The 13,214-nt window shown below is 43.7% G+C and overlaps 1 protein-coding gene across 1 annotated transcript in view; it reads left to right on the top strand.

The window, feature by feature from the left end:
- The first annotated feature begins 448 nt into the window (after positions 1-448).
- Positions 449-13,214, top strand: part of aatf (apoptosis antagonizing transcription factor) — a 115,971-nt gene continuing 103,205 nt past the window's right edge. The window contains exons 1-3 of the mRNA XM_078421996.1: positions 449-553; positions 9,715-9,897; positions 12,832-13,137. Of these exons, the coding sequence (XP_078278122.1) occupies positions 469-553; positions 9,715-9,897; positions 12,832-13,137 (574 nt within the window). The 5' untranslated portion in view covers positions 449-468. The remainder of the gene's footprint in view (positions 554-9,714; positions 9,898-12,831; positions 13,138-13,214) is intronic.

Raw genomic sequence — 13,214 nt, 5'->3', positions numbered from 1 at the left:
GAATTCTCTGCCACAGAGGGTAGTTGAGGCCAGTTCATTGGCTATATTTAAGAGGGAGTTAGATGTGGCCCTTGTGGCTAAAGGGATCAGGGGGTATGGAGAGAAGGCAGGTACAGGTTACTGAGCTGGATGATCAGCCATGATCATATTGAATGGCGGTGCAGGCTCGAAGGGCCGAATGGCCTACTCCTGCACCTATTTTCTATGTTTATATGGCCTTTGAGTTACCCCAGCACGTTGTGCCTATCCATGTCCTCCAGAGATGCTGCCTGAACCACTGAGCTACTCCAGCACATTGTGCCTATCCATATTCTGTAGAGATGCTGCATCGATGAACCTTGAGTTACCCCAGCACCTTGTGTCAACCTGAGCCACTGCCTCTGTCAGCCGGAAGCGGAAGTCCTGTCCGCCGCCGGAAGCGCGTCACGTGAATACGGTCTATTCGGAGCAGCGGGCGGCGGCGGCAAGATGGCGGCGTCCATCGCGGAGCAGCTGCAGGAGCTGCTCAACCCGCTGCCGGCCTTCACACAGCTGGAGGACGATGAGGATGAAGGTGCGGGGGACGGCGGCGGGCGAGGCGCCGTGCTGAGGGGGGGGGGGGAGGGAGCGGTGTGTGGAGGAGGGAGCGGTGTAGCGGGCGGGTGTGTGTGGGGCCTCCATAGCCGTCTGTGGCAATGAATTCCACAGATTCATTATTATCCTCCCACTAAAGAAATGTCTCTCCTTTCTAAAGGTATGGCTTTAAAACTGAGGCTGTGCCCTCTGGTCCTAGACTCTCCCACTGGTGGAAACATCCTCTCCACATCAAATATATATATATATACACACACATACACATACCCAAATACATTTATTTATATATATATATACACACACACACATGCATTTTTATATATATCTACACACACACACATACATACATATACATATATATACAAAATGCTGGAGTAACTCAGCAGGTCAGGCAGCATCTCGGGAGAGAAGGAATGGGTGACGTTTCGGGTCGAGACCCTTCTTCAGACTGAAGAAGGTTCTCGACCCGAAACATCACCCATTCCTTCTCTCCTGAGATGCTGCCTGACCTGCTGAGTTACTCCAGCATTTTGTGAATAAATCGATTTGTACCAGCATCTGCAGTTATTTTCTTATACATATATATACATATATATATACTGTACTATATATATATATATATATATAGACAGTATTTATTTCACAAAATGCTGGAGTAACTCAGCAGGTCAGGCAGCATCTCAGGAGAGAAGGAATGGGTGACGTATCGGGTTGAGACCCTTCTTCAGACTGATATCAGGGGGGCGGGACAAGACATCATTCTGAAGAAGGGTCTCGACCCGAAATGTCACCAATTCCTTCTCTCCTGAGAAACTGCCTGACCCGCTGAGTTACTCCAGCATTTTGTGAAATAAATACCTTCGATTTGTACCAGCATCTGCAGTTATTTTCTTACACTATATATATAGACACGCACATACATGTGCATGCAAACATATACATACACGGATAGAATAAGAAAATAACTGCAGATGCTGGTACAAATCGATTTATTCACAAAATGCTGGAGTAACTCAGCAGGTCAGGCAGCATCTCGCGAGACATTCCTTCTCTCCCGAGATGCTGCCTGACCTGCTGAGTTACTCCAGCATTTTGTGAATAAATCGAATCATACACGGATAGACCCGCACACGGACAGATATGCACACACACTTAACTTTTTTTCCTGTTTATTATATGCATAGTACTGTGCTGGGGGTGTGAGGAGCAGGAAGCGGTGTAGCTGGCGGGTGTGTGTTTGTGCGGGCCTCGGGCCCAGAGTTGCAGAGCGCGGAGGTCGGTGCGCTCGTCCATGGCAGGTCCCGGCCGCTCGGAGCTCTGCCTGGCCCAGCCTGGTCACCTCTGTGCTGCCCATCCCATCGCAGCGCAGTCCGTCAAGGGTCAAGTCAAGAGTGTTTTATTGTCTTTACAGTCTGAAGAAGGGTCTCGACCTGAAACGTCACCTATTCCTTCTCTCCAGAGATGCTGCCTGTCCCACTGAGTTACTCCAGCATTTTGTGTCTACCAGTGTTTTATTGTCCCAGATATTACAATTAAATACGTGCAGCAGCACAACAGAATATATAAACATAGCACTCTGCAAACAATATAGTAAATGGGAAAAAAGTTAAGTGTGTGTGTATATCTGTCCATGTGTGGGTCTGCCTGTGTATGTATATGTATATGTTTGCATGTGTGTAGACATATATACTGTGTATCGATAGAGTTGATGTGGTGAGGATGTTTCCACTAGTAGGAGAGTCTAGGACCAGAGGGCACAGCCTCAGATAAAAAGCCATACCTTTAGAAAGGAGATAGGAAGACATTTCTTTAGTTGGAGGCTAATGAATCTGTGGAATTAATTGCCACAGATGGCTATGGAGGCCTTCGATGGGTTTTTTAAGGCGGAGATTGGCAGATTCTTGATATAAGCGTCAGGGGTTATGGGGAGAAGGCATGAGAATGGGGTTGGGAAGGAAAGAGAGATAAGACATGATTGAATGGCGGAGTAAACTTGATGGGCTGAATGGCCTAATTCTGCTCCTATAACATGAACTTACATATAATTTCTGAATCTTGCTGCAAGTCGTGGACATAAATAAACTTGTTACTGTACAGATTTTTGTTTTTGTTATCTGAATCACATAACTTTTTATTATTACTAGTGTGAAAATCTGTAGCTGGGAGATGTTTGCCGTAGCCCAATGTAGTGGGTTGGCTCGCTCATACTGCTTTGGGGTGTGTACATGTTAGCTTAGGAAGGAACGGCAGATCCTGGTTTACACTGAAGATAGACAAAATGCTGGAGTAACTCAGCGGGTCAGGCAGCATCTCTGGAGAAAAGGAATAAGTGATGTTTTGGGTCGAGGGCCCTCTTCAGTTGCCTGGGCCTCGTTAGTTAAAATTTTGTTTATTGTCACAATTACCGAGGTACCGTGAAAAGCTTTTTTTGTTGCATGCTATCCAGGCCGTGGAAAGACGACATGATAACAATCGAGCTGTCCATAAGTGTACAGATTCATCCACAACTCTGCAATTTCTCGCGGTCTTGGGTATAGCTGTCGCCAAACCAAGCCGTTCTGCAACTCGGCGGTAACATCCTGACTCCTCCACCTGTCCATGCCCTCCACAGATGCTGACTTCCTCTAGCATTTTGTGTTTTGCTCAAGATTCCAGCGTCTGCAGTCTCGTGTGTCTCCATACACCTTTTCCTCTGCAGATGTTGTTCAGTTGCTTTATATGGTGCAGATTCTAGCATCTGCAGTTCCTTGTGTTCCCCCCTTTCTATTGACTCTCAATGCTGCCTGCCCACTTGCCAACATAATCAACGACCAATTTCACCGAGGTCCTTCCCTCTTCTCCGCTCTCCCATCGGCCAGAGATATGAAAGGACGTACCACCAGATTCGGGTACTATTTTTTTCCCCTCTGTTATCAGATTACTAAGTGGTCCTCCCTTATGCTAGGAGTAGTCCAGACCATCCAACCTACTTTCTCTGTGAAGGTTGGACTTTTCTGCTGTTTGGCCGGCTATAATGCTGTCAAACTATATTCTGAGCTCAGCTATTTTTCTCTTTGCCCTACCTGTTGTAGTTGTGTATGGATTGATTGCATTCATATATAGTATGAAATGATTTAATTGAATGGCATGTAAACAAAAGCTTTTCACTGCACCTCGGTACACATGACACGGGGCGGCACGGTGGTGCAGCGGTAGAGTTGCTGCCTTACAGCGCCGGAGACCCAGATTCGATCCTGACAACGGGTGCTGTCTGTACGGAATATGTACGTTCTCTCCATGACCTGCGTAGGTTTTCTCCTAGAGCTTCGGTTTCCTCCCACACTCCAAAGACGTACAGGCTTCGTAAATGTAAAAATTGTCCCCAGTGTTAATGTGTGGGGATCGCTGATCGGCATAGACCCGGTGGGCCGAAAGGGCCTGTTTCTGCGCTCTATCTCTAAACTAAACTAACCTAAAAAATATATACACAAAAGTAAAATACAGCAATCGCTGGAAACCTGAAACAGCTGAGAAAGCTAAACAAATAGCTGAAAACCCCGAGAAAGCTGGAAATACAACACGTCGGGCCGCATCAATGATGATGCTGACCCATCAGCATCAACTGGATTGATGATCTATTATAGGTCCAAACCGTTCTTGCAGGTTTGTCCTCCCTCCCTGCCACTTCAATATTTACAATACAATAGCAAAGTGTAATAACTTAGTGCCATTAACTGGTTAAAACAAATTTAATGGTATTTCACAGATGCATTATGTTACAAAAATGGACGCCAACCTATGCAAGAAGTTTACGAATGGTGAACAATTCTGAATCAGATAGCAAGAAAGCTCATTTGAATACTTGTGACTTGGTACTCTAAAGCCTATCGGAATCACCTATTCAAATTTTTATTTGTCTTTCAAATAAGATCTATCTTTTCCTACTGCATGCAGGTAGGATATAAGACAAATGTGAATTAGGCAACAATATTTACAAAACACGGGTAAAGTGGTTGATAACCGTTTTGATCGGGAGCTAGAGAACCACTTAAAAGTTACTTTGGGAATTGACGATTAGAAAAAAGCTGTCTTGGATTTAAACGGTTTAGGGAAAAAGAGTTTACCTGTAATCTCACAGTAATCAGACATCATTGTCTCTTAAGAACACAATTGTTACGACATTGTTTTTCGACATTGTAGTAAAACAGAAAATGCCAACAATACTGAAGATGTCCAATAACATTTAAGTCATAAGTTCATTCGGCCCATCAAGTCTACTCTGCCATTCAGTCACAGCTGATCTATCTTTCCCTCTCAACCCCATTCGCCTACCTTTTTCCTGTAACCCTTGACTCCCATACTAATGTATAGAATGAAAGAGAATTATCATTTTGAGTCCTCAAATCTCGGGTACCTTATGTTTGAAAGTTGAATTCACCAATTTTAAATAACTACATAACTTTCCCCCCTCCTCGTCCTCCCTCCCCTCCTGCCCCATCTCCATGTTGTACTTTTTAATGTTATCTTAAAAAGAATAGCATTAAACTAAACTGGGGCAGTAAACAATATATCAGAGGAAATCAGCAGTTCACATAGCATATGCGAGTCAAAATCCTGCTTTATCCTCCTTAGCAGGTTGCTTCAGATTCCAGCACCAGCAGTCTCTTGCGTCTTCAATTAAATGGCAGCCCAGTGGCGTAGCGATAGAGTTGCTGCCTAATAGTGCAAGAGACCTGGGTGCGATCCTGACTACGAGTCCTGTCTGTATGTAGTTTGTACGCTCTCCCCGTGACTTGCTTAGGTTTCCTCCGGGAAGCTTCGGTTTCCTCCCACACTCAAAGGATTTACAGTTTTGTAGGCTAATTGGCTTGGTATAGATGTAAATTGTCCATAGTGTGTGTAGGACAATGTTAATGTGCAGGGATCACTGGTTTAGATTTAGATTTTAGATTTAGAGATACAGCGCGGAAACAGGCCCTTCGGCCCACCGAGTCCGCGCCGCCCAGCGATCCCCGCACATTAACACTATCCTACACACACTAGGGACAATTTTTACATTTATCCAGTCAATTAACCTACATACCTGTACGTCTTTGGAGTGTGGGAGGAAACCGAAGATCTCAGAGAAAACCCACGCAGGTCACGGGGAGAACGTACAAACTCCGTACAGACGGCGCCCGTAGTCAGGATCGAACCTGAGTCTCCGGCGCTGCATTCGCTGTAAGGCAGCAACTCTACCGCTGCGCCGCCCGGTTGCCGCGGACTCCGTGGGCTGAAGGGCCTGTTTTCGTGCTGTATCTCTAAACTAAACTGAACTGTTTTTGGCACCATGCAGAAAGAATTTCTTGGATGTTCTTCTTGTAGTGTGATTTTTATCTTCTGTGTCTAGCTGAGAAGGCATACTTGCTTTAATACCCCAACTGAACAATGTCACCTCCCACAATGACACACTCCCTCGATAATTCATTGGAAAGTTAGTCACAATCATTTTTTTTTGTTGGAATAGAATTAGACTTCATGGAGTTCTTGCGTTTTACCCCGAGTTCTCCTGATTCACTGGCACTCTCTTGTATTAAGTTAATCAAAGTTATTTCCAAAATTAAATCGGAGAAGAGTTAATGGTGGGAACTCTATTTCTACTTGGCATTAAAGGCATATATTTTTGGTTGTATATTTTATAATATTTATAGTACCAGTGGATCACAGAGCTAAAAGAATTAAACTAGCTTCAATATATAATGAAAATATAGGACAGCTGGGACTGTGCCAAGCCATAATTCCTAACTGTAATTTCCACTAATGTGATTTTCATGATGGCGGACCAAATTCTCTGGAGAGATTTGGAAGGCACTTTCAATAAGGAGATGGGAGGCACTAAAGTGCCCTTTGTGTTAACAATGATGCTGACAAAATGTGATAAATGGAATTTTTATTCTTCCATAAACAGAATATTTGATTGCAAGGTTTTGAATATTAAATTAAACCTAATCGGAACTCATTATTCACCTGCGGAATATGTCACTTCCTTGCACTTTTAATATTAAACGGATTGAGGTTGAGTTTCCCCAGTGTTTCTACACCTTGAACCGTCACTCATTGGTGGTAGCGCAGTCAAACAAGTTGGCGTTTGTCTCGTTGCATTTAGTGCCCCAATTTTTGGTCTATGCTTCATTTAACGTCATGAGGAACAGTGCATAATAGTCTTCCAAACAAATCACGAAGGACAACTTTTTCCTTTTGTGTTCGTAGCTTTTCTGTCCAGCTTCGTTTGAGCTGTTAGAAATCGTCATCATTTGCTGTTAACTCGAAAAAATAAAAGTTGGAAGAAATTAATTTGAGGATTCATAATCAGAGAGGTTTGGGAATTTTTAGCAAAAAGATTACTTTGATGCAAGAACAGCCTATACAGTTTGGCAAAATCAGGTGCTAATTTAATAAAACAGCCAGCTCCAAGTTACCTTCTAAATCCTGTACTGTCTTGATTTCGATATATTCCAACGTTCTTTAAGTGATTAGTGTTTACAGATACAGTAGCAGGCCCTTCAGCCCATCGAGTCCACACTGACCAGCAATTCCCATGCACTAGCGGCAGGGACAATTTACAATTTTAACAGAAGCCAATTAATCTACAAACCTGTACGTCGTTGGAGTGTTGGGGGAAACCAGAGCACCTGGAGAAAACCCACGCAGTCATGGGGAGAACGTACAAACTCCGTACAGACAGCACCCGTATTCAGGATCGAGCCCGGGTCTCTGGCGCTGTGAGGCAGCAACTCTATTGCTGCGCCATCTTCCCACCCATGTTACTTGGTCTAACCACTGCAAATCTCTACTTAGAACGGCACAATGACGCAGCTGAGGGAGCTGTTGCCTTACAGCGGCAGTGACCCAGGTTCGATTCTAACCTCGGGTACTGTCCATGTGGAGTTTGGTTAGTTGGCCTCTGTAAGTTGCACATACATTGCAGGGCGTGGATGAGAAAGTGGGATAAAATAGAACTAATATGAACGGGTGATCGATGGTCGGCCCGGGCCGTCGGGCCTGTTTCCATGCTGTAAACTTGTGGTGACCCGTTGTAGACTACGATAGCATAGTTGTGCGGTCTCATGTCCTGTGGGATCGAGTGTGGCTCTGGTATCTGATGCACGAGCTTCACACGCGGGAACAGTGGGGGCAGGTGAAGGCCACCGTGGGAGGGGGTTACGGCTGCAGCCTTCCGAAACTAACCTAAACTAAAATACATCAGACAGTACAGTTGCAGAATTCAAAAGTGGATTGTTATTTGTACTACCATTGGTTTGATGCAGATCTGTCAACACATCTTGTGTATGATGTTGTACTGGCTACTTCATCTATACCCACCAATGATTATAGGAGATGCAATAATTCATCAGTCATGCTAGTTTGTGTTCATACATGAGGGCATTTAATAGGCTTATGATTCCCGAATTTGACAGATAACCATTTACTGTTGAGAAATTATAGAGGAAAACATTTTTATTATTAAGATTACATATTTTAAGAAGCCTTGCAGGCACTGCTTGCTTATTTGTATCATTTGATTTTATTTGAGCCCAGTTTCTGAAAAACAGTTCTGGCAAATGTTTCAGTGTGAAATAACAGTTTCTGCAGCTTTTAATTTGCACCTTTAGAATTGGGCAGCATCATGCCCTGCTACATCCGTTCAATTTAGTTTATTGTCATGTGTACCGAGGTACAGTGAAAACCTTTTTTGTTGCGTGCTAACCAGTCATCGGAAGGAATATATATGATTTACCATCGAGCCGTTCGCAGTGTATGGATGCATGATGAAAGGGAATAATGTGAATAACGTTTAGTGCAGGATAAAGTCTAGTAAAGTCCGATTAAAGATATTTTACATCGACGATTTCATGTCCACCTCCATTGAAGGTATTTATTCACAAAATGCTGGAGTAACTCAGTAGGTCAGGCAGCATCTCGGGAGAGAAGCAATGGGCGACGTTCAGAAGAAGGGTCTCGACCCAAAACGTCGCCCATTCCTTCTGTCCCGAGATGCTGCCTGACCTGCTGAGTTACTCCAGCATTTTGTGAATAAATACCTTCGATTTGTACCAGCATCTGCAGTTATTTTCTTATATCATGTCCACCTCCACGTAGCTTGAACCCATTGAATCTGTTGCAGTCAACCAGACCATGCTCTGAGAAGAGTACGTTCCCATTTGAGGACAGGCCACAAGCAGCATCGAGAATTTCCCAAAATTCTCTTAGCAGTGTAGATAAAAGTACTGAAGAGAGTTGTCGAAAGTTGACAGATCCGAGTTGTCTACCTTTGCGAGTTGTCGGTTCACACTGTTGCTGCATGACCCACTGAGTTCCCAAAACGAGTTCCTTTGCTTTGTTCAAGATTCCAGCATCCGTAGTTCCTTGTGTCTCCATTCCTGCCCCATGTAATAGAACCAAAAATTGCAGGAAGCATTTAGCAGGGGGGCTGCAAATGGAGAGAGTGAAACACAGTTTAGTCAAGAGTGTTTGATTGTTGTACGTATCGACAAATGGAACAATGAAATTCTTCCGAGCAGCAGCATAACAGGCCTATAAACACAATACACATGGATAGTTAATAATAAATAAAATACAGTATCAATAAATTAATAACCCCAAACTAGTGCATGAATGCCTAAAGTGCTTTAGAGTCATACAGCGTGGAAACAGGTACTTTGGCCCAACTTGCCCTCACCGACATGCCCCAGCTACACTAGTCCCACTTACAAACCCGTATGTCTTTGGAGTGTGGGAGGAAACGAGAGATCCTGAAGAAAACCTGCGCAGGTCATGGAGAACGAATAAACTCTGTACAGACAACACCCGAAGTCAGGATTGAACCCGGGTCTCTGGCGCTGTGAGGCAGCAACTCTACTGCTGCGCCACTGTGCTGTCCCCATTAGTCCTATTACAAGGTATTGATGGAGAATGGACTACAGATAGGAAACAACCCACCTCCTCTTCAAGTGTCAAGTTCAAAAGGGAGGCAATAAACGCAGCTAAATTCTGTTTAAAAATGGAATATTGTTGAACTGTTTTACATGTACTTTTACTCTGGTGAATTGATGTTATGTTAACATTACGTTAACATTAAAACTAAATGCTTTCTTGGACTGAAGTTTTATCTTTCTTTCTCAGCGACCATTGCTAAAGTCATCGACAGGTTCGATGAGGGAGACAACAGCCTGGCATTTGACAGTAAACTGCGGAAACAAGCGTCGGCTTTGCTGTGTGACACAGATGGGAGGTACGCAGGGAAGGCGACCTCTCGAAAGGCTTTGCAAGACGAGGCCAGTGAGGATTCCTTGTCGGACGCCTCAGGTAGGAGATGTTTCTCATTTTTTTCAATTGTACAGTCAATGGCAAGAGCCGTAGCGGCATGGATGCACAGAGGCATCTTGGGGTCCAAGTCCATAGCTCCCTGAAAGTGGCAACACAAGTAGATAGGGTGGTGAAGGCGGCATATGGTCGGCTTGCCATAACTGGTCGGGGCATTGAGTATCAACATCAGGACAAGGTTAATAGATTACAGAGTCAGGATGAAAGCTACAAATGTTAAAAAATAGGTGTTAGTTAAATTTATTATTTAAAAAAACCCATATCAGAACCTGAAATGCAAGATTAACAAGGTGCTTCTTCAGAGTATGTTTAGTTTAGTTTATAGTCATGTGGACCAACGTACAGTGAAAAGCTTTTGTTGCGTGGTAACCAGTGAGCAGAAAGACAATACATGATTACAATCGTAACACCACAGGGTACAGATACAGGATAAAGGGAATAATGTTTAGTGCAAGATAAATCCAATCAATGAGAGCCCGAGGGTCTCCAATGAGGTAGATACTAGTTCAGGACTACTCTCTAGTTGGTGATAGGATGGTTCAGTTGCCTGATAAAAGCTGGGAAGAAACTGTCGCTGAATCTGGAGGTGTGCGTTTTCACACTTCTGTACCTTTTGCGCGATGGGTGAGGGGTGAAGAGGGATTGGTCGGGGTGCGACTTGTCCTTGATTATGCTGCTGGCCTTGCCGAGGCAGCGTGAGATGTAAATGGAGTCAATGGAAGGGAGGTTGGTTTGTGTGATGGTCTGGGCTGCGTCCACAATTCTCTGCAATCCGTGCGGTCCTGGATGGAGCTGTTCCCAAACCGTGCTGTGATGCATCCTGATAAAATGCTTTCTACGGTGCAGTGGTAGAAGTTGGTGAGAGTTGTTAGGGACATGCTGCAGGTCAGTATGCAAAACAACAAAGGAGCATTGAGTACAAGAGTCAGGAAGCTATGTTGTAGATTTATAAGTCTTGGGTTAGGCCACATTTAAAGTATTGCATACAGTTCTGGTTGCCCCATTACAGGAAGGATATGGAGGCTTTGGTGAGGGTGCAGAAAATGTTGACCAGAATACTGCCTGGATTAGAGTGCATTAGCTATAAGGAGAGGTTGAACAGGCATGGATTGTTTTGTCTGGAACGCCAGACAAGGTTGAGGGGGAGACTTGATGGAAGTATATAAACTATGAGGCTTAGATAAGGTAGGCAGTCAGAACCTTTTCTCCCCAGCGTGGAAATGCCAAAGACTAGAGGGCACAGTTTTAAGATGAGAGTGGCAAAGTTTAAAGAGATCTGCGAGAAAAGTTTTGTTTTACACAGAGTGGCGGTGCCTGGAACGAACTGTCAGGTGTGGTGGTGGGGCCACCATGCGCTTTTAAAGCATTTTTAAGCTAACAATAATAATTTTTCGCACCTTAAAGCCTCTACAGCTTTAAGGTGTGTGAGATAGGCACATGGACATGCAGTGATCAGAAGTATATCGATCACATGCAATCAGAGGAGATAAGTTATCGTGACATCATGTATGCCATGGTCATTCTGGCCTAAGGGTCTGTTCCCCTGCTGCTTTGTTCTATGCTCAATGTTGTCATAGTTATATGCAATTCTAGTAAGAATATCCACTTTATGTTTTTTCTTATCAAATGCTGATGGAAAATTAATTGATTTATTGTTTTTACTCGCACTATTTTCTAGCTTGAAAAAGCAAACGACAAAAATAGTTTTGGTCAAATGAGATTCAGTTAGAAATACAGTAATCACGTTTTGGTTTCTGTTTTCAGCTGGAGTCGTTCGGATTTTAAAATGTCGATTGTAAATTAATGGGCCGCATTTGCATTCTGCAAAAATTAATATATTTGTTAAGGAGTGTAGGAATGAACTGCAGATGCTGGTTTACACCGAAGATAGACACAAAATGCTGGAGTAACACAGCAGGTCAGGCAGCATCTCTGGAGGCAAGGAAGGGTGACATTTCGGGTTGAGACCCTTCTTCAGAAGACCCGACTTACACAAAATCCAGCTTCACCTAAATTTTCCATGTGCTTTTAAAGCATTTTTAAGCTAATAATAATAATTTTTCATGCTACTCATTAAATGACTATTTACACTATATCTGAAGAAGGGTCTCAGTAGAGTTGCTGCCTTACAGCGCCAGATGATACGGGTGCTGTCTGTATGGAGTTTGTACCTTCTCCCAGTGACCTGTGTGGGTTTTCTCCGGGTGCTCCGGTTTCCTCCCGCGCTCCATAGACATGCAGGTTTGTAGGCTAATTGGCTTGGTAAAATTGTAAATTGTCCCTAGTGTGTGTAGGATAGTGTTGGTGTGTGGGATCGCTGGTCGGTACGGACTGGTTGTGCCGAAGGGCCTGTTTGCATGCTGTATCTCTAAACTAAAGTTAAAAAACTAAAATTTGGAATTGCAAAAAGAAAAATCTAAATAGTGCAGCCCGTTGAATTCCACCTGGAGTATTGGACAAGTCACAATATTTGTCGGTTCTTGCTTTAAACAACTGGTGTCAATGGCTATGAATTAGCTTCACGCAAACCTCGAACGTGTGGAAAATTAGCATTTGCCGTGTACCAATTCACACTGGCAGCAGGGTTCCCAACAAATTGAGTCGTCTGATTAATCTTATGGTTTCAGTTTGCATGGCTGATGAAGAATTAAATTGGACGACGGCTGCCGGCTTAAGGTTTTGTAGAGCAGTGGTCTCGCCCCCAGGTTTAGCAAACCCTTAAAGCTGAGGAGAATTCCCATTAGGTTACGTGGCAGAAACTCTTAAATGGAAATTTAGATTTATTTTATACACCCTTTTAATATGCATATTAAAGATGTTTCCGACACATAACGCATTTGCTAAGTAAGCAGGGGGAGGCATAAAATCTTATGGCGGTTTTAAACGTTTAACACTTTGTGTTCATTCTTATGTCAGATGAAGACATGACAGAGATCGAGGAAAGCACCGGGAACGAAGATGGTGAGGAAGTGAACAACAAAGAACCTGTGCGTGAAGAAGTGAATGGAGGCAGTTTTGACTTTGAAGAAATCAAAGACTATGAGAAATTTGCTGAAGGCATGGACGACTTGGGAGACAGTGACAGTGATGATGAGGAGGAGGAGGATGAAGATGACAGAAGTGACGAAGACGTGGAGAAGGACAATGCCTCGCTGGTGACTTTCTCCAAGGTTAAAGTCGCTGAAGAAGTGGAGAAGGGAAAGTCAGTCAGAAACCAAATCGGTACGTTGACAAGTTTCTTTATCTTGTTGATGAAGTAGTCATTGTTGTCTTATGTTTACATTCGGAAAAATATGCTT

This window comes from Rhinoraja longicauda, chromosome 26 (assembly GCF_053455715.1).
Source record: "Rhinoraja longicauda isolate Sanriku21f chromosome 26, sRhiLon1.1, whole genome shotgun sequence".
Lineage (NCBI taxonomy): Eukaryota > Metazoa > Chordata > Chondrichthyes > Rajiformes > Arhynchobatidae > Rhinoraja > Rhinoraja longicauda.
Note: the sequence above shows the minus strand (reverse complement) of the source record. Positions and strands in the feature narration are given on the sequence as shown.